At 39.2% G+C, this 22687-nt stretch overlaps 1 protein-coding gene across 3 annotated transcripts in view; it reads right to left on the bottom strand.

Annotated features, from left to right (window-relative positions):
• Chd1 (chromodomain helicase DNA binding protein 1) overlaps positions 1-22687 on the bottom strand; it is a 75943-nt gene that overhangs the window by 47578 nt on the left and 5678 nt on the right. For 2 of the 3 annotated variants that reach the window (XM_031354635.1, XM_031354636.1), the window contains exons 3-5: positions 4387-4588; positions 3431-3544; positions 1358-1422 (exon numbers count right to left, since the gene is read on the bottom strand). In XM_031354635.1, the coding sequence (XP_031210495.1) occupies positions 1358-1422; positions 3431-3544; positions 4387-4588 (381 nt within the window). The remainder of the gene's footprint in view (positions 1-1357; positions 1423-3430; positions 3545-4386; positions 4589-22687) is intronic. The other variant, XM_031354637.1, reaches the window with a different exon arrangement.

Raw genomic sequence — 22687 nt, 5'->3', positions numbered from 1 at the left:
TATCAGGTGATAAGACACAGCAGAAGCCAATTATTTTACCCTGTGGTCTTCCTAGAGCACCCACACTCAAAGTAGCATAATGCAGGACACATGAAAAATTCTTCCAAATAAAGCTTTCAATGTAATTTTTAATTTTTATACCCAATCAAGTCTATGTATCAGCCCAAAGTACTTGTCTTTTATTATTTTCTGATGACCATGCTAATTGAGAATTTAGCAGCTCAATAAAAGATATAAATAGCTGAGAAGATACCACAGTTGAAAATACAATATAGTTTTCACTGAAAACTAGAATACAGGGTTAACTCAATTATCAGTGCTTTTCTGCAATGTGTGTAGCCAGCATCACACACACACAAGCACACAAAGCTATAAACAGATCTGAAGAAATTAGACACAATGCAGTAAGACAAAGCAAAGACAAAGACAAAACATGACATAGTAAGATTTACAGAGATTATCTGAAACAGAGATTATCTGAAATAGACCAAGTAACAGGTATGTCCTATGAGAGACAGGGGAAGGAGAAATGGAAGATAACCAAAAATACAAAAGCAGAATTTTCAGAAACTAAAAAAACATGAATCTTATAAACATACAAAACCTATTAGAAAAATATTAAATCCAAACACATATAGAACAAAGAATGCCTAAGACAAATAGAAAAAGATCAGTCAAAACATCAGAATGGAAAAGCAAACCAGTGGAGTGGACCTAATGTAAGAAGTGTTCTACCTGATGCCTGGGTCACATTCTGTGGCAGCCTTACTGAGTTTGACTTTCTACGTGAATTTTGCAGAAGTAAACTTCATGTGTAGATGAACTGTTTGGATCACTAACACAACAACCAAGTCATTCAATTATCCTGCAATCTTACATGTTTTTCTCCCAAGTTATAAAAACTTGGAAAGTGGTATGTATTTGGAAAGTAGTTCTTTGATATCACTTAAGTCAATCTTTACAAATACATAGGAGATAGGTTACAACATATAAAAGAACAGGCATAAAAAAGATGTGTCAGCTGGTTACAGAAAGGCAAATGTTATAGTAGTGGTTTAAATTAACTTCAAAACACCATGAACTAAGAATTTTAAAAACTACTTTTGGAAAGGAAATGTACAAAAGAATACAAAGCCATAGTATTTCCTTAGCATTCAAAGTTAGTTGAATGAGCCTGGCGGTGGTGGCGCACACCTTTAATCCCAGCACTCAGGAGGCAGAGGCAGGCGGATTTCTGAGTACCAGGCCAACCTGGTCTACAGAGTGAGTTCCAGGATAGCCAGGGCTACACAGAGAAACCCTGTCTCGAAAACAAGTGAACAAAGAAAACCCAAGTCAGCTGAATAAAATCACATACTCGTTATGCTTCTTCCTCTTGACATCGCTAGACGAGTCATCTGAGTCTTCGCTGCTAGAGGAATCCTACAGAGAAATAAGGCCAGTGTCCGTAACTCACAGGGCAAGTCTAACCACATTAGCAAAGTTTCATTTGTTATACTGGTTAGCATTCATTTTGCTAACTATAACATAGACAGACAGACAGACAGACAGACAGACACTATATAGTGGTCTGAATGAGATGTTCCCTCATAGTCCTAGCATTTGAATATTTAGTTCCAAGTTGGTGGCACTCTTTAGGTAGGTGTAGGAAGTATGTCCTTGCTGGAGGAATTATATCACTGAAGTCAGCTTTGACATTTGAAAACTGTGCTACTCCCAGTTTGCCTGTCTGCTTCCAGTTCATGGTTTGAGTTCTCAGCTCCAGGAGCCATGCCAGCCTGCTGTCCCACTTCCCCACTGTAACAGTGATGGACTCTTTATCCCTCAGGAATGTTAAACCCCAAATAAACCATTCCTTCTGTAAATCACTTTGGTCTTGGTTATTAGCCACCATGTAGGTGGGCACTGAGAACCAAACCACTATTCTCTGGAAAAGCAACCAGTGCTCTTAATCACTGAGCCTTTTTCTAGCCTCTAAAGTAATTTTTAAGTAATAATATATATTCTCTAGGGGAAAAAAAGCTTCATATACACCACATCAATTGTGACTATGATGAAGCTAACACAACACACGCATAAAATATGTAATAGTGTAATAGTGATGGACTCTTTGTCTCTCAGGAATGTTAAACCCCAAATAAACCGTTCCTTCTGTAAATTGCTTTGGTCTTGGTGTTTTTAATCACAGCAACAAAAACCTAACTAAGACACATAAAAAAGAGTTATTACCAAAAAAAGCGGTATGTGTCCCAGTTATCTCTTAAAATGTAAAATTTCTTTTATAAATGTGTTGACACTAGAAAACACAAATATATACAAATATATATACTGACAGAGTAGACTACCTCACAATAGGATACATAGAACTGTATTATATATGCACTGAAAATTAATAAATTCCAATAACACATACCAACTGGGAATAATTTAGACCAAGATAGCATGTGAATGAGTACGTATGTGCCTGGTTACTTCTTTGCCACCTTAACACAAGCTAGAATCATCTGGGAAGAAGAACCCTCGATTGAGAAAACTACTCCATCAGACGGCCAAGTCTGTGGGCATCATCTTGAGTGATGACTGGGATGGGAAGACCCAGCCCACTCATGTGGTGTCACCATGGGCAGGTCTTGGAAGGTATAAGAAAGGCAGGTAAACTGTGACCCTGAAGAGCAGTAGCCTTCTATGGCCTCTGTTTCAGTCCCTGCCTCCAGGTTGCCCTGACTGCCTTTCATGATAGACTGAAAGGTATATGATGAAAGAGACCCTTTCCTTCCTGGCTGCTCCTGCTCAGTGTTTACCACAGCAATAGAAAGCAAACTAATAAAATATACAAATATTCAAAATAACAAATCTGGACTCCTATTTTGTATAGAACTAATAATATGTCTTTACCTATTAAATCATGTGTATATCATATACATACACATATGGGTATAAAATATTAGGGTTAGGGCACTGAAAAAAGGCCTCCAAGGTATAATCCTTCTGTCTCTGTCTCACAAGTCCTAAGATTACAGACTTTCATTCCCATGCCAATTCATCATTTTTACTATTTCTTGCAAGTTCACCTTTGGCTTCTCTAGCCAGTTCTTGCCTTGAAACAGTATTTTACTAGGTACAACAGGCTGGTCTCAAGCACACATGGCCAGTGCTAAACTCTAATTCACTTTGCTTCAGCCTCTCAAGAACTGGGACAGCAGGCAGGTGTCACTGATATCAATACCTTATTTCCTGTTTTGCCTTGATGAGGAAACAGATCCCACTATTTTTGATTAACCTCTAAAAGTACAAACATTGTACTAAAAAAGATGTCTGTATGTCAAGATTAATACATATACCTAAATACAGGCACTGCTATTCATTCAAAGCCATGGTATTTAGTAAGTAAGCATAGGTCTATTCGTGGAGCAGCTCACAGTGAACTCACCTCTTCGGATCCACTATTAGATGAAGCTGGACGCTGCTGCTGGGCCTGCTGTGGCTGCTTCCTAAGCATTGCAGATCTCTGAACAGCCAGAATACTGGGGTTAGATTTCCAAAACTGTACCAAAAACAAAGCAGGAAGAGAGATGAAATGTTTCAACATTTACACCCCCTCCAAGTAAATTATTCTCCTCACTCACTATATGAATATGTGCCCTTGCAATACAGTAAAATACAATGCAAGGCTTTAAGTGAATATGAGAAATATATGGCATTTTGGATCTTATATGTAATAACCATGTTCTTGGTGCTTTTCAAAATAAAATGGAAATGGACTGTGTTCCTCCTACAAACTATGGCTACCTATGCTCTCCTGTGTTAGGTAAACATGAAAAGCCAGAGTCAAAATTTAAAGAAACCATGTCACTCTGCAAACAGTTTTGCTCATGCAACTTGAGCATGGGGAATCAAGGGAGGCAGGGTTCTCCGCTAACAAAGCTACAACATGATTTATATTTTAGGCCCAAGCATCTTAGTTCTCCAGGGACTGGTATTCTGAGTAATACAGCTAGTTACCTTATAGTAAGGAACCTGCAGGAAACAGTTCTGGCAAGCCCTCCTGCTGTTAGCAATAAAGCGCCCCCTGGTAGACCTTAAGGGCAGATCACAGGAGCCTAACCAGAAGACCTTAAGCAGCCTTTTCTTTTATCTAAGAAATTTAATTTCTATCATTTGGTGTTTGTGGTGCTAGGGACAAATGCAGAACTTCATGCATGTTAGGCAAGCTGTATGGCTGAACTTGCCATACTCCCAGGCCATGACACTGTAGAGTCAGTTCCAAGATTTAACTTCTATCTTAAAGAGGCAGAGAAGGCTTTATTTGTGTATATAAGGTTGTATAGCCATCTGCTTCTGTCTTAAGCCAGTTCAAATGCATAAGCCTATTTTGCACTAAGTTACCTCAGCTCCATCAACTTTTGGTGGCTTTGCTTGAACTTTGTTCTCTCGGGATGTGTCTGATTCAGACTCTGACTGACTTCCTGAGTCAGAACCAGAATCAGAGTCGCTGCTCCCAGACTGGCTGCTGCTTCCGTCACTGCTGCTGCCAGAACTTGAGCCAGATCCAGAGCCTGATGCTGACCCAGAATCATCTTCTGACTGACTACAATTGAAAAGAAAAAACTTAAAGCAAAATTCAATGGGAGTTTGCCTCTTCAGCAGAAAGCTAAATATACTTTAATATTTCAATTATCTGTGTCCAAACACAAAGGGCAATGTACATTTATAGTAAAGGACATATGTGATGGTTTATATATCCTTGGCCTAGAGAGTGGCACTATTAGGAAGTGTGGCCCTGTTGGAGTAGGTGTGTCACTGTGTCTGTGAGCTAACTGACCCTCCCCCTGGCTGCCTGGAAGCCAGTCTTCTGCTAGCAGCCTTCAGATGAGGACGTAGAGCTCTCAGCTCCTGTACCATGCCTGCCTGGATTCTGCCATGCTCCCCTGCCTTGATGATATAAGCCAGCCCCAATTAAATGTTGTCCTTATAAGACTTGCCTTTGTCATGGTGTCTGTTCATAGCAGTAAACCCCAAGACAGAAGTTAGTACCAGGGATTGGGGTACTGCTGTGATATGCCTAACCATGCTTTTATATAGAAGAATGTGGATTTTGGAACTTTGGATTTGGAAAGCAGTAGAATGCTTTAAATGTAGCTTAGTGGGCTATCCTTGTGGGAATATGGAAGACTGTTACTAAGGGTAACAGAATTGTGCAGACCTGGCCCAAGAGGTTTCAGGGGAGAATTTCAATACATGGGATTTTGGTGAAGAATGTGGCTACTTTTTGCCTTGTCTAAAGTCTGCCGGAGGCTATGGTGAAGAGACTCAGATTAACTGTACTGACAAACATCCAGCAGAGATTTTGTTCTCTGCTTAAGTCTCTTGAAGAGCATTTTGAAGAAGTGTAGCATGCTTAGAAATAAAAATTTTTAAATATAAGATTTGAGTATTAAAGGGGGACCAGGAAGATAGCAGATTAAGGGAGTGGGCAAGAGCCTACCCAGCTGAATTTAGATCCAGGAATAGTGGTATACACCTTTAATCCCAGAAGATAAAACCAAGCAGATCTCTGAGTTCAAAGCCAGCCTGGGACAGAGTAAGTTCTAGGTGAAGAAAAGCTTAAGTCCAGGTGTGGTGACACACACCTTTAATCCCAGGAAACAGGCATACAGATCTCTAAGTTCAAGGTCAACTACAGAGCAAGATCCAAGGCAGCCAAGCTTAGGCACTGAAGGAGTTGGAAAACAGAAAGCTGGTGATAATGTTATAGAACACGGGAGTCATGTCCCAGCTCCTGCAAGCAGCAGAACTCAGCAGCTTTGGCCATGTGGCTTTACAGTAAAGAGGAGAAAGAGGCTACTGGGACAACTGATGCTGGTTAGCTAGAGCTAAGAAATTAAGGGTGATAAAGAAGAGACCAGCATCACTGAGGTGACATCTTCTGGGAAGTGCTGAGCACACAAAGAGGCTGTGTTCCAGAGATAGGCAAAGTTGGACCTCCTGCTGCAGCTGGACTTGGTAGTGTGTAAGACTCACCCGGGTGGTACTGGTTTTGAAGGCATAAAAGGTCATGAAGAGCAGCTGAGGCTTGGCACTGTGAGAAACCATGCAAGGCCATTGGTGAAAGTGCAGCCTAAGTAGTAGTTGATAGCCCAGGACTAAAGGGGTTATGCAAAGGAGCTGAGGCTTGGCACCATGAGGAGAGCCTATGAGAGGCTATTGGTGAAGCCTAGTTGCAGCAGAAGACCCCAGCATACTGGAGACACTGGTACCATAGGATGATCACCAAGAACAGCAACAGTAATGAAGTGGATCAACCTGAGCTTAGAGTGCTACAGGGGGCAGAGCTGAAGTAGGCCCTTTGGAGGATCCCAGACAATGAATCAAGAAGCTGTAACACTGAAGTTACCTTGGGCCCCAAGATGTTCGAGATGCCAGAGCTGAGAGCTATCTGCTGAGGAAAGCTGCTAAAAGGAAGTGGCCCGGGAGAAAGAAATTTGCTGCAGTTAACAAAGATGAAAAAGGACTTGGAGATCTGAAGACTGCTTTGATACCAGCCAAGGCAATGCAGTTTGGAGTTTGCCCAGCTGGTTTCCTGTCTTGCTTTGGGATTACAGTTACGTGATTGAAAGAATCTTGGAAGAGACCTTGAACTCTGGACTTTTAACACTGTTGAGACTGCTATAGATTATGGGAACTTTAGAAGTTGGACTAGACTTATTTTCCATTATTCTATATTTAAGTATGGCCCCCATAGACTCCTGTTTGAACAGGCCTATGGTGGCTATGGAGTGGAATGTGACAGTTGAATACGCCTGGTCTAGAGAGTGGCAGTATTAGGAGGTGTGGCCCTGTTGGAGGAAGTGTGTCACTGTGGGTATGGGCTAAAAGACCCTCACCCTAGCTGCCTTCCACTAGCAGCTTTCAGATGAAGATGTAGAACTCTCAGCTCCTCCTATACCATGCCTGCCTGGATGCTGCCATGCTCCCCAACCTTGATGATAATGGATTGAACCTCTAAACCTATAAGCCAACCCCAATTAAACGCTGTCCTTATAAAGACTTACTTTGGTCATGGTGTCTGTTCATAGCAGTAAAACCCTAACTAAGACAGGCATACATATTTGGTTTTGGTTTTGGTTTTGGTTTTTGAGACACAAAGTTTTTCTGGGTAGTCCTGGCTGGCCTACCAACTATGGGATCCTGGAGTAGAAACTGGGAAGACAAAATGTCATAATACAAAAGCCCTATTAGAAGCTAGCTCTAACAGTTTAAACTTAGGAACTGTGTGGAGAAATTAATAAACATTTTGAGAATTCTTACTACAGTGGGTAGAAAATAAGCCCATTTCTTGCAGTGAAAACAACATACTGGTTTTCAAGATTATTTCTGTCAATGTGCAGTGATGCAAGTCTGCAATCCCAGCACTTGAAAGACAGAAACAGAAGGTATTTTCTGCCTTCTGTAATTTTCCAAGCTACCATCAGATGGCACAATTTGCTGACAGACTTCTTTTAAAAAAAAAAAACTATTCTTCAGAAAAAAAAAAAGTACCTAAGAGAGTTGTAATAGAGTAATAAAGTTTCCAGGAAGAATTTTTATTCTACAAATTAAGTGTTTAAATTGACAAATATATATGTATTTTGAAAATGTGGTGTAATTTTGTTTCATAGTAATAAAGAAAACTTTCCCTCTAGTGAGATTTATGGTTGCAAGATTGTTTCTACCAATACTGCTTTTTCTCTCCATTTCCAAATCCTTCCCACTATTATTTCCTCCCCCAAACACATAGCTCTGAGCCTTTCAGATATCATTAGTGTCTTGTAATAAAAGGGGGAAATGTCCTATTTTACTTGAACTACTTGTACAAACTGTAGCAATACTATTGGAGGGGTTTTTTTCCCTGACAATTGTATTTCTCTATTAACTTACAGGTAAGAAAAACCATTAATTAAATAAACTTTACTGAGAACCACTCATAGATCAGGCCTGGGGAGACTGAAACAGCAGTCTCTAGCGTCAAAGGACTCCTACCTTCCGGCAGCTCCGTAGCTGACGAGCAACTTCCTGCGCTATGTTTCTATCAGCTGATCTAGACACGACCAGGCATGGTGAAGCAATCAAGACCGTTTAGTACAAAGTGCTGTTAAACTTATCCTTCCCATTTAAAAAAATAAAATTTTAAGGAGATGGAAAGTCTTAGATTGTTACTTTACAGGAGTTCTTATTTTCACTAAAGCACCTAGAATAAAATTTGCTTGCCAAACACGCACAGGTCCTGAGTTTAATCCCAGTTCTAAAACTTGGTAAAGCATGCCTACAAACACTAAGGAGGTGGAGACCGCAGAAAGATCACAAGTTCAATGGCATCCTTGGTCACAATTTGAGACCTAACACACTGTATCTAAAATGAACAAAGTTAATGGTTGATGGGATTAAGAGCAGGCTCTATCCTAGACTCTTGTTTCTGCTACAGTAAAGGAGTATATTTACTATTAGGAACTGTGGAACTTTGGTTATTTATGTCCAAAGTCATTTATTAGGTTGTTTTTTCATGGAATAAAGAATATGTCAAGATGGAGAGGAAGGGAATGGTTTATTTAGCAAAAAACGTATTCTGATGTCCAACTACACAGCAGGGTGACCACCGACCATGGTAAAAACAGTACACCTTTTCTTTTTAAAGCTAGGGGGAAAAGATGTTCTCAATGATTCAATATAAGTGATAAATATTTCATGGTATAAATGCTACCCTAACTTGAACAATACAAATAAAATTATTGCAGCTGACCTTTCTGATAAGACATATCATATCAGGCTCACTTTGTATACTTCTTGCCTCAAGCTATAACTGTTATTTCATCAAAACCTAAGTAGAATACAAGTGTGAGTTAAGCCAGTGACTATGTGTGCTCAGCAGAATGAACTACAATGAATGTAGTTTTAGAGAAAATACATTAATTTATGCTAGTACTTCTAATCCACAATTACTGGGTTTTTAACTCCTTCAATTTTATATTTACATCATTTTGGTTGAGTTTCTTGGTTCCAAATGACACTAATAATCTGCTTGTTTGATTTTAGGGGCCAATATAAACGCATGGACATATATACATCCAATTAATCAATTTCAGATTAAAAACATTATTACTGATGGTAACTGAAATAATTCCTTTGCTCTCTGGCTTCAAACTTGCTCATCCCCATAGTTAAACTACTGCCTTAAAAGCCTACTTATTTCTGTGTAACAAGAAGTTGTCTGGCCAACAACTTGATATAATTAGAATCATTTATCTTAAAGACTACTTCTTGTTATGCCATCATACTACTACTAACTTAGGATCAATAGTTTAGAGTTTAAAGATAGACCATTTGATCAGTTAAAATTAAAATGTAAATTTAAAATTTAGTAACTGCCTTGCACCCAGATCATGATTCCTAAATACTACTGCACACATAAATGACAACTCTCCTAAAAAATGGAAGACTAGTGCTGTGCAACAGAGAGCGAAAACTAAGCCTAACAATCTTAATATGCAAAAAAAAAATAAGAAGAAGAAGGGGAATAGCACAAAGAAATAAAATGATGTAAGAGCTAGTGTAAAGAAGCTCTCGATCAAATTTTTAATATCAAAATAACAGCACTGAAAGAATACTGGCCAGCAAATGAAATAGGAGCTCAAGTCCTGATGATGACAGACTCAGGCATAATGAGAGGGTCGGACACAGAGTGGTAGTTTTAGAAAAGTCATATTACAGTCACACAGAAAACACTAGTACAGACCAGAACCACCAGTGGGTGCTAAGTATAAGAGAATTTGATGAGTAAAATATTTACATAGTTTTAGACTCTTTTTTTGGGGTAGAGGGTGCTTAGTGGGTATCTGTCTGTCTGTCTATCTGTTTGTGAAAGAGTTTCTGGCTGTCCTGAAACTCAATTTGTAGACCAGGCTTGTTTGGAACTCACAGAGATCTACCTGCTTCTGCCTCCTGAGTGCTGGGATTAAAGGCATGAACCACCACACACAGTAGCTTTAGACTCTTTAAGAATCACTATGTAAGCGCAGGCCTTTAATCCCAGCACTTGGGAGGCAGAGGCAGGTGGGTTTCGGAGTTTGAGGCCAGCCTGGTCTACAGAGTGAGTTCCAGGACAGCCAGGGCTACAAAGAGAAACCCTGTCTTGAAAAAAAAAAAAAAAAAAAAAAAAAAAAAAAAAAAAAAAAAAGACAACAACAACAAAAACAAAAAACAAAAACAAAAAGAATCACTATGTAGCCCTGGCTGGCCTGGAACTTGCTAGGTAAACCAGGCTAGCCACGACAAAAGGGATCCACCTGTCTTTGTCTGTTTCCCAAATGCTAGGAATAAAATATGTACCACCATATTTGGCAATTTTATATAGCTTTAAAACATCTTTCAACAGGGGCTAGAGTGGTGGCTCAGAGGTTAAGAGCACACACAGATTTTCCAGAGGACCTGAATTCAGATCCCATACCATCTCTAACTCCAGCTCCCAGGGATCGAATGCCCTATTCTGGCCTCTGGGGTGTGTGGGGAGCACGCATATGAAATTCGTATGTGATGAAAAGTAACAATATTAATGAGGCAGTCAGTCTCAAAAACAAGTTAACACTTTTTTTCTCATAATCTACTAAGGAAAATAGTACATGAGGATAAAAAGTGAAAAGAGTTATTGAAAGAGAAAGGGAGTGAGTAGTTAAGGAAGTCAAGACAAAGGAACAGAGGGGTAACAAGGATCAAATCACATTGTCAGCATGTGTATGTAGATAGCAGTGCCTCTCAACCCTTTCACAGGGGTCAGTGGCCTAAGACCACTAGAAAACAGGTATTCCCATTACAATTCATAACAGTAACAAAATTAAAGTTATGAAGTAACTGCAAACCCAAGGGACTGCAACACTGGAGCTGAGACTCTCTGGTCGAAATGAAACCTTCCTTTTACAATAAATACACACTACAGTATCTCTTTAAGGCAGTAGTGCTAACAGGAGCAGATAAGACATGAGCTTCCAGATGTTCTTAAGATGAATCATTTCAACTTAATTATAAGTACCCATCAAACAAAAACAAGCGGAAATATATACTATACAAAATGACTGGTGTGTAGTCCCCAAAGACAATTTAATAAAAGACAGAACTACTTCAGGTTAAAGGAGATAAGAGAGAAACAATAGTCAATTGGTCTTAGTCTGGATACTAAAGACTGAGGTTACTAGCCAAAATGAAATGAAAAGTGAGATTCCCTGAACATGCTGGCTCACAGGGTTTAGGTAAGAAAATACTTTGTTCTTAGAAAGGGTAGACTAAGTTAAAAGTGTATGAGGCACGAATCTTGCAACCTATTTTCAAATTCTCCATACAGACAGACAGACTGACCGACCAGCTTACTGGTAGCGCACTCAGCTAGAAATCCCTGTTTGGAACTTTATGATTTTCCTTCAAAGGTGAAGGCACTCTGAAAATTAGAACAGAGGTTTGTCCAAAAATACAAATACTACCTAACTCAGCTCTAGCACTAATAGGCTCCACTGTACAGATGATCTGTATGTCACATGGACACTGCATTACAGTCCCAAAATCAAGGATGACAGCAGCTGATATCACAAGGGATACGGAAGCCTGGTGCACACACAAAGTGACATCTGCAGAAGAGGAGTCAAATGGGTAGAGATTGTGAACCTAGAAAGCGGCCATGAGAAGAGAGGAAAATGTCTTAAGGAAGTGGGGAAGGAGAAATGTGGCATGAGACTAGGTGGTAGTGGAAGCAAGGTAAGGTCAACAAAACCTGTGTGAAGGTATGATAATAAACTTTATGTTAATGAAAAAATAAATCTCATTGTATAAAAAAGTAGTATATCTCAGAAATAAAAGTCAAAATAAATTTTAAATAAATTTTAAAGTTTGTAGCCAAAGCAAAAAAAAAGAGAGAGAAACATATTCAACATTCACATCTGTAATAACTTGGAATCTAAGTCTCTTCCAACATTCCCTAAGGTATTGAACAGTTAATGCAGTCGGCTTGAACGCTTACAGAAATATTAACATTCCATTAACAAAACAGTACAGTCATTTTAATTTACTTCTTTTTCAAAGAATCCTCATGAATTCCATAACTAAAATGTTATGATTCTGTATCTATGAACTTCCTGACAGAAATGCTTTTCAAACTCTAACCTGCATCACGACGGCCAGTCTCTTGCCCTCTGCATCAGGATGGCCAGCCTCCTACCCCAGGGACAAACTGTGGGCCTGGGACCCATCTCAAGCTTCTAAGAGATGGTGGCAAAGCTCTCAGCATAACTTATTTTGAGGATGTTAAAGGTTTATGTTTATTGCCTGGCTAAGCAACCTAACATTTGAACTGTGGTAGCTATCCATCCACCTAATCTAAAATCATTCTCTGCTTTGCAACGTAAACAGCTACCTTCTTCCTTCAGCCCTTGAACTCATGTTTTTCCTACCTCTTAGCCAGTCTTGGTGCAGTACTTACAGTCCTGCCAAGCTGTTAAGTGTCCCTATACTGCTGGCCCAGAGTTCTCACCCCACTCAGTCTGTACTCCAAGGTGTGCTTTGCTACCTGACACTCCACACATGACCAATAGGAGCCAACACGCCAGTACAGTGTTCGCTTAGCAACTACATTCCTGCTTTCTAGCTTTCTACCTGCCAAACTCAGGACAGTTTATGAATTAATGTATTGCTAACACCGCATCCCTTTCCTTCCTGGCCTACAGAAATATAACAACCTCTACCTACATTCTCATTCTCTTCTCCAGTTTTCCTTGCCTCTACATTGCATCACTGTAATCTTCCTCAGTCATTTAATTAAAACTGTAACTTTTCTGGAATGATCGAAAAGGCCTGATACACAGTCTCCTTCCCATACAGTCACACTGTCTACATGTAACACTGACCCTGTGGGAGAAGCTGACTCTACATTAAGAATCAATTCCCCAGAAGAAGCAAGAAGGTAATCTTTCAACAAATCCACACAAACCTAATTCCACTTTTTACAACAAAAACAACAGGAAGTGACAATTACTTTTTCTTAATATATTAATTTGAAAATTAATATTACCAACATATCCTAATCGATTGAAACCCAATAATATGAGGAATTGGAAATTTGTTGATTGTCATCCAATGGTCTCTCTAATTTGGTAATTGGAGAAATAGGTCCAACATTGTACAATCCATATACACTGTCAGCTTGTATGTTTGTGACAGTGTCTGGCTGTGTACAACCTAAGGGTCTTGAAATCTTGCGTCTCCTATCTCAGCCTATTAGTAGTATTGTTTATTTCATGTTTTTACACTATACTATGATTTTCAGAACAGCTTATATATTTCAAAAGTATTTATATACCCAAAAGAAACATAAACGATTAACTAGGGAGATGGCTTGTAAGAGAACAACAAAGTGAAACTGAATGCTTTGTTTGACATTTGTAACTCTTGTATCAAGTTTGAAGAAGAGGACTTTATAAGTTACTCTTTCTCTGAGATGAATGCTTTTCCAAATTATCACAGCTAAGGAACTAAATTCTTACCCTCACCTAATGTCTGTGCCACACTCCAAGCAGAACCAATGTTCATTGAAACAGTTGGTGAAAGACTTTATGGATAGACCATCTTAACACCTACACCATTTCTTAAATGAATGTAACCTGTTCTCTGTGGGCTGAGGACGAAGTCACTCACTCAAGTCAAATAGCTTTGACCATAGCAGGAAGACTGTATCCTACATAGCCTACAATTCATTTCTTGGTGCAGCAGAACTATCAACTCTCAGCTTGGCTACGATGGAGGTAAAATCTTTTGGTGATGTGAATTGAAGTACAGCCTTATGACAATGAAATCTAATGTCTAAAAATTGTCCTTATTTTGGGCTTGTACCACAGTAAGAGCCAAGATTTTAAACTCTACTAAATACAAAACAAACAAAAATACTTTATATATTCATGTTCATTTAAGAAAATACTAATAGTAATGTATTATTTTTAAGAATACAGTTAATATGTTTGGAGTTATTTAAAATTTATATTGAGAAAAATGTATTTTCACTATTGTTATAGACAAGCATCTACATAAGACTGCTGAATTGATTGTTGTTTTATATCAAACAACTCTTATAATACTTATTTTTATTGTTATGATATTTTATAAATTTTAAGGAATATGACAAAAAAGATATTGTAGGTATTGAAGGGGGGGTCTCTGGAAGGAGCGGTGGTACAAAAGGGAAACAAGAATGGGATTCAATTCTATTTAATTAAAATATGTTTTTAAATGTTAAAAAAAAAAAGAATCAATTCCCCAAACATCTAATACCTGAAAAATGTCTTGCATTGTCTTGTTGGCCATAGAGCCTTTTCTTATACCTCTTCTCCAGTAAGACAAAATTTAAGACATGACACCCTACAGTTTAAGTGTATTTTTACTGTGTTTTTTACCTCTACAATAAAGCTGTCCCACTAGCCAGGACAAGTGTGGTGTAAGAACAGGTATCCATGCTAACAGAACCCGTAACATCACCTACCTGAATAGATTCTCTACAATTAATAATTTGATTTCATTTGTTTATCTCCTTAACAACTAGTGAGCAGGGGTTTCTACTAGGAACAAAACAGGGAGGAAGCCAGGGCAGACAGAATGGAAAGAGAAAAAAGTAGGAGCTCTTTGGGAGGTAGAGCCAGGCAGACCTCAGAAAGTCCTGGTCTAACATAGCAAGTTCCAAGACAGTTGGGGCTATGTAGAGACACTGTCTCAAAACAAAGAGGGGGGAAAGCCCAGCATAGGTACCTATCCCTATACTTTTCCTCATCTGTAAAATGCTTGCTCTTCTAAGCATTGGTAGAACCAAGACTACAGCACAGCATCATGTCTTTTCTGCAGCTGTGCCCACTGCTGTACAACTCCAATTCAGGCACTCATAATATCTTCCACGGGTCAGGCATAATGCCTTTACAACATTAAAATAATTTTTAGACTAAGTATCTCCAGCCTAGCCAGATGCTGGAGTTCATTAAATTGGACCCTTAAGTCCAGTTATCACATCCATTTCACCATAGACAGAGAAGTAATACAGACAGAGAGAGGTTAACAGGTGAATCTAAAGCACTAATAAGAAATGAATGTGTGAGCAACAGCTTCAAATTTTACTATTATAATCCGTATGCCTTTTACACAGTGATGTGGCACAACACACACACATACACAAAGAGAAACAAGAGAGAGACAGAGGCAGAGAGATCAGCAACAGCTTCCAAGGATTTCAGTAAATCTGGAAATCATCTTTCTATCTGACTCTAAAACCATTGCTGCTAGGTCTTAACCATCAGACAAAAATGGATCTTTTGATCATTCAAAACAATCAATCAGGGGGCTGACGAGATGGCTCAGTGGCTAAGAGCACTGACTGCTCTTCTGAAGGTCCTGAGTTTGGATCCCAGCAACCACATGGTGGCTCACAACCACCCATAATGACATCTGACGCCCTCTTCTGGTGCGTCTGAAGACAGTCACAGTGAATTATGCCAGAGCTAGCAGGGCCCGGAGTGAGGAGGGCAGGCAGAGGTCCTGAGTTCAATTCCCAGCAGCCACACACATGATGGCTTACAGCCATCTGTACAGCTACAGTGTACTCATACACATAAAATAAATAAGTCTTAAAAAAAAAAAAATCAAAGACCACAATATGATCCTACCTAACCTGAAGTTACAAACTGAAGAAATGAGAATAAGGCTGCTAGAAGTGGATGCTAGAAAAGGTAATTTTTTAGCACGACTACGTTGAAAAATAACTGATTAGTCATACTGAGTTTGAGGCTAAACTCAAAATGCTCTAGAGCAGTCAGTGGTCCTCAGCTTTCCTATGCTGTGACCCATTAACAGAGTTCTTTGTGTTGTGATGACCCCAACCATAAAATTACTTTGATTGCTACTTCATAACTAATTTTACTGTTATGAATTGTAATGTAAATATCTGTTTTCTTTTTTTTTTGGATTTTCAAGACAGGGTTTCTCTGTATAGCCCTGGCTGTCCTGGATCTCACTCTGTAGACCAAGCTGGCCTCAAACTCAGAAATCCACCTGCCTCTGCCTCCCAAGTGCTGGGATTAAAGGCGTGCGCCACCACCGCCTGGCCAATATCTGTTTTCTAATGGTCTTCTTAGGCAACCCCTGTGAAAAGGCTCTTCCATCCCCAAGACCCACAGACTGAGAGCCACTACTTTTAAGTATCAAGAGATGAAAAATAAGGAGTATACACATATACAATTAGACTTTACTGGTAATTGCTTCATAAAATACATATAAAATCACAATATTAGGAAGATAAATTATATCATTTATAAGTAGGTAGCCTTTTTCCCCTCATCAATATTCCTAACCACATAGTAGTGAATAATTTAAAAGTAGCCAAGCAAGGTCGACTAGCAGGCAGAATTAAGATAGGGCACAACATTGCCACAGGGTGAAAGTGCTGAAGACACAACATGAACGTGGCAGCTCACCCTGTGGCCACCATTACTTCAGGGATGCCTGAAATTATCCAAGGTAGCTGGGTCAGCAAAATAATGCCATGTTTTTAAAACATTAACATGTTTAAATTTCTTTAATGCTGCCACAAGAAATAAAGTTCCCACCAGCTGTGGAGATGCTCACGTTTAATCATAGCCAGCACCCAGGAATCAGAAGGAGGAGGGATCTCTAGTGAGTTTGAGGCCAGCCCAATCTACATAGCAAGTTCCAGGCCAGCCAAGGCTACATGAGATCCTGTCTCAAAAATACACAAACAAAACAAAGCAAAAAAAAAAAAAAGCAGATCCCTATACTGTATAGTTTTATAGTTTGGTATTTCATCAGCATGTATACAGCCAAATGTAAGCACAGCCTGCATTCTGCATCTACTGTGAGCCACTTACTGAACAATGCTACAACCAGTGCAGTGCACCTTGGCTTAGTTATAATCAGGACAATGTATAACCAAACGGTCATACATCCAGTCAACCCTTTGGCATAGTACATGCTAAGGCTAGGATTCAAAGTTATTTATAGTGTGAGCACCCACTTACACAGCTGGTATTTAATACACATTCAAGTCACTTCCTCTTATTAATGTATTTCAGGATTCAGTTATTTATAATTGTGAGGGAGAAAAAAAGTACTCTAGGGGCTAGAGATGGCTGGGAAGTTAAGAACACCTACTGCTTTTGCAGGACCGAGATTTGGGTCTCAGCACCCACATGGCAGCTCACAACCAACTCTAAGTCCAATTCCAGGGGATCTAGCACCCTATGCTGGCCTCCATCATGACTAGCCATACACACTTAGATGCATCCAGGCAAAATACTCATAAAATACAAATCCATCTTTAAAAAAAACAAAACTACTCTGGATGTTTCATCAGAGGATGATAATCATCACCCACCTAACAACAAAACTCCAGCAGCACTATAATAGTGAGGAAAGGAAAGGAAGGCCACCCCGCCCAGTTCCCCACTGCTCTCATGGCTCCATTAAACTTCTGGGAGCACTGTCACCTAGAAACAATCCCCTCTTTCTGTATACCTGAGCCTGGTTCTTGAACAAGCTAGAAAAGGACTCCACCAATCCCCAGCTATTCTGCCTTTTTACAAAACCTGTCAAAATATACCTCATAAAATGTACATATTTTTAATATATACAAAAATATTTTAATATATACAAAAATTTAAGATTACTGAGGTTCTAATGATCGCTCTTTAGGAAAAAACTGAAAATTTTTAAAAAACGAACAACAAACACCTTCATTCCATTCCAGTGAAAACTGTGTTTCTGAAAGGGGTAATGTGGCTGAGAGGCAGCAGCTGGGGTCACTAAATGAGAGCCCCAAAAGTTTTCTCCTGTGCTACAGCTTTGAGAAAGAGCGTAGACACTGACTACCCAGAATGCCTTTTAACCTTTCTGTTACTTCATTTCAACAGCAACTTAAATCTTACCTAATCTGCCCATACCAAAGAAACATTTGTCTGTGTCTTAGCATGTAGTTAAATGTTAGCTTTTGAGTAAGCAGTCACACCTCATGACCAGTGGCAGCTAACACACAGATTCAATTATGAAAAGCAGTTCTTAGTCACTAAGTACAGGAAGTTCCAGTGCAGTATTGTCTCCCTTAAAACTAGTGGGTCTGAGGAGCATGTGTGTGTGCGTGTATCTTTCCCTCTCTGTGGATCTGAGGAGCCCCCGTGTGTGCGTGTATCTCTCCTTTTCTGAGGATCTGAGGAGCCCCTGTGTGTGTGTCTATCTTTCCTCTTGTGTGGATCTGAAGAGCCCTGTGTGTGCCTTTTCTGTTTACCTTCCCATCGTCTACTGTGCCTCCTTTTTTTTTGAGGTTCATTCCCCAATTCCAACTAAACCACACAAAAACTTCAGCATAACTAGCAATCAATCGCAAAATGAGGAATCAATCTCAGGTTAAAGACTATAAAACTAGAATGTCCAATATTTCTCTTTATTAGAGAGAACAGCTCTTCTTTACTGGGATATATATTTATAAAAACTTTCATTTCCTAGTAAAGTATCATTTGTTCTTTCTTTGAAAACTATATCAATTTTTACCCAGATTGTAATAGTTCTGTGGGAACCTTCCATATAGCTCACTGTATGGTTCCAACAGTTACCAAACGGCCTTTTGTCACCTCCCCTGAACAACTACATGGCCCATGAGCACCTGCCTAACTAAGAGTGTGTGTGTGTGTGTGTGTGTGTGTGTGTGTGTGTGTACCAATCTGTTGTTACCTCTAAATTAGAATAATCTTTCTGAAATTCATTATTTTAAAACATGCTGCAACTCCATGTGAATAGCTTTATATATGTACGAATTCTGACATGAATATAACTATTCTGAAACCCTATTAAAATGGAAATTATGATCCAGGAAATGTAAGATACATAAGAAAACTTTCAAGGTAAGCCAATTGTTCTGTACAGTTTTTGGTTCTTTAAATTTGTCAAAACTCAGAACTCTAATGCACATTTTTTTAAGTTAACAAGTATGATAGATTTCAAATGTAATGCGACCAACAAATGCACCTAACTTTATTACAAATTTGAAAACCCTGAAGGGGAAAATGAAGTAATTAGCAACTTTAGAAAATACTGGGTCGAGTAGACACTACAAGGCTAAATGTATGTATACACTGTATTCAGGTTGGCAAAATGGTTTTTCCTAGGATTAAAGCCTAAACACTCTGAACCTACTTTTTCATCTATTCTAGGTGTAGTATATGTGAGTGCATGGATAACCTGAGCCAGCTTTCCCACCGTTGGATGTAGAAGTTATAAGAGCACAAGAGTAGCGTTATGAACCCTGTGAAGCTGGGCAGTAGTGGCCTGCACCTTTAATCCCAGCATTCAGGAAGCAGTTACAATGATCTCTAAGTTTTAGGCCAGCCTGGTCTACAGAGAAGTTTATGGACAGTTTTTGCACACATATATTTCCTAGTTCCATCTGCTTTATCTGCTGAGAGGACCTCAATTAAAACCCGTTCATTATCAGGTTAGTCCCTGCAGCTGCTCAGCCACCTTCCCAGTCCTGCACCTTATTTTTTGAGTCCAGACCTCTCACTGACCCTGGAACACACGCGCTAGGCAGATCTCTGCAGCCCAATGTCTCCAGCTCCCAATGTTGTGATTGCAGCCTAATGCCCCTATGGAAGGTCTGGAATCCAAACTCAAACCTCAATGTTGTATACCAAGCGATCAATTTAACATGTGGTCAGCTCTCAGGCTTCATATAATAGAACTGTCACGGGAGCTAAGAGAGATGGTTAAGTGGCTAAAAAGACTTCCTGCTCTTGCAGAGGACCCAAGTTCAGTTCCCAGCACCATATTATGCTGCATATAACTGTCTATAACTCCAGCTCCACAGGATCCAACACCCTGATTAAGGCCTCTTCAGTCACGCACACGAATGTGGCATACAAACATACACACACAAAAATAATATTTTAAAACTGTTTATAAACCTGTTTTCCTACCCAGAAAGCAAAATTGTAACACTGTGGATAGCAATGGAGTTTTGTAGGAATGTGTTTTGAAATTTCCAGTGACACTGAGTGCACCTTGCTTGGTTCAGTCAGAAAATCAACAATTATACTTTGCCACTGTATGTGTTTCTTGCAAAATAAAACTTACCTAGCCTCACTCTGGCATGGCTCATGACAATATTCCTCAGGAATTCACAGAAAATAGAATCTTATTTAAGTAAACAATTGTAGGAATAAGTGACTAAATTAGTTAGGTAGACAGGTTCATTTTATTTATGCATTTATACTTTGAATTTAACACATATATAAATCACTTAGGAATCTGGTACAATCCGAAGACTCTACATTCCCAACAGGCTCAGAAGAATGGATCACACCTGAGCTCTAACACTTCTCTGCCAGCTACTTCCAAGCACAGTTACACACCTTTAATCCCAGCACCTCTTCCAAATCTCAACACTTGGAAGACAGAGCTCCCAATAGCTCCAAGCCAGCCTTAGTACATAGCAAGTTCAAACCAGCCTGGGCTACAATGGGACCTTGTCACATACACCAAATAAATTAAAAAATAAAAGATTTAAAGAAAAAATAATCTTTCAAACAACTCTTTACAGATGAAACACATTTTTTAAATATAGAACTACAAAACTGGGCAGTGGTGGCACAAGCCTTTAATCCCAGCACTTGGGAGGCAGAGGCAGGTGGATTTCTGAGTTCGAGGCCATCCTGGTCTACAGAGTAAGTTCCAGGACAGCCAGGGCTACACAGAGAAACCCTGTCTCAAAAAAACAAACAAGAAATATATATATATATATACATACATATATATATATATATAGAGAGAGAGAGAGAGAGAGAGGAGAGAGACAGAGACAGAGAGACAAAGAACACACTACAATAGGTATGATCCAGTTAAGCACATGAACAGCAACTTGCTATTGTCACTGCCAGTACATTATCTTACATTTATAGGTAAAGACAGTACTACAGTAGAAAATCACATAATTCTCTTAAACTCAGCAACTAAAAGTAACACTAATTATAGTAATCTATACTTACCACAATCTCAGGAAACTCTATGAAAATTAAAACTTGGTTAATTCTACTCAGAGAATAATAGCCAATTGCTAATGATGCTGATATGCAGCATACTGAGTTTTCCAAATAGAAATCTTAGCTTCAGAAGCATATAGAGGATGTGAGAAAAAAAGTAAAGACAAAGAAAGTACAACTGAACAAAATGTGGATTAAGAGAAATTAAATAAACACAAGCGTTCCTCTCTTACACCTAACAAATGACATCACTAGAACCTGTTACAGCCTGATTTCTGAACTGGGTCACCTCTGGCCACCCCATCTTCATCATTTCCTAGTTTTCTGTCTTCCTGTCACTAGTTCACAAACTTTCTCAACTGACTTAGACAGGGTATCTCTGTGTAGCCCTGGCTGTCCTGGAACTCACTCTGTAGACCAGGCTGGCCTGGATCCCAGAAATCCGCCTGCCTCTGCCTCCTAAGTGCTGGGATCAAAGGTGTGCACCACCACTGCCTGGCTTCAACTGACTTTTAAAAAAGTGTTTTTAAAACGAAGAGCAAGAAGCACCATTTTTTACAATGTCTTATAAAAAGTATTCAAATTTAATGTAAAAGATAAACCAAGTTTTTTGTTTTGTATTGTTGTTTTTGAAACAGGGTTTCCCTGTGTAGCCCTAAGTATAATGGAACTTGTTCTGTAGACAGACAGGTCTTGAACTCAGGGATCTACCTGCCTCTGCCTCCTACCACCTGACACACTGCCTCCAAAAAAAAAAACCCCAAAAAAAAAACAATTTTTATGTGTATAAGATATATGCACAATTATATAATCCTACCAATTTAATTTTACCTACAGCTGATTTAAAGACAAAAGTATCACACTTATAAGCCTTACATGACAAAGTTGCTAAAAATTGAACCTAACAAGCACCTATCAATTATCAAAAAAAATAAGCAAAATATGATCACATGTTTCAAATATTTGTCCTTAAATCCATTGCTGGGCTAAATCATTCTTCAAAGTGCTGTTAGGATGAAAATCTGTGGGGTACAGATGTAGCTCAGGGGTAGAACTGTCGAACATGTGAGCCCTTGGGCTCACATGTTCGGGAATAGGAAGAGAATGAGTGAACAAAATCTTTTAAAATGTTTAAGCAGGGTTTGAAGAACCTGCCCACACCCAAGTCCACAGGTGGGCTTGATGGCTGGGATCCTCTCAGCACTGGTCAGAGAGCTTGGCTTCAGTCACAAAACAACTCTTTGTTCAACTGAACCACATACAGGTAAGGCCTGGCCTGCACTTAAAAACTAAAGACTTACTCTAGAAACACAAACACATTATTTTGCTTTTATTTTTTATTTTAATGTATTTTATTTTACTGGTTTGTTTTTTTTTTAACCTGGCTGGCCTGAGTCTCCCTATATAGTAGGCCAGGCTGGCCTTGAATCCAGAGCTCCGCCACTGCCTCCTGAGTGCTAGGATCATAAGACATGGGCCATAGAAATATCATCTTCATACAACCTATCAAATACAACCTTTCCCTCTACTAACTCCTCCCAGATCTTTCCCGCTTACCCAACTCCATGCCCTCTCTCAGGAAGGGAAAGATGGAAGGG

This window comes from Mastomys coucha, unplaced genomic scaffold (genome assembly GCF_008632895.1).
Source record: "Mastomys coucha isolate ucsf_1 unplaced genomic scaffold, UCSF_Mcou_1 pScaffold5, whole genome shotgun sequence".
Classification (NCBI taxonomy): Eukaryota; Metazoa; Chordata; class Mammalia; order Rodentia; family Muridae; genus Mastomys; species Mastomys coucha.
Note: the sequence above shows the minus strand (reverse complement) of the source record. Positions and strands in the feature narration are given on the sequence as shown.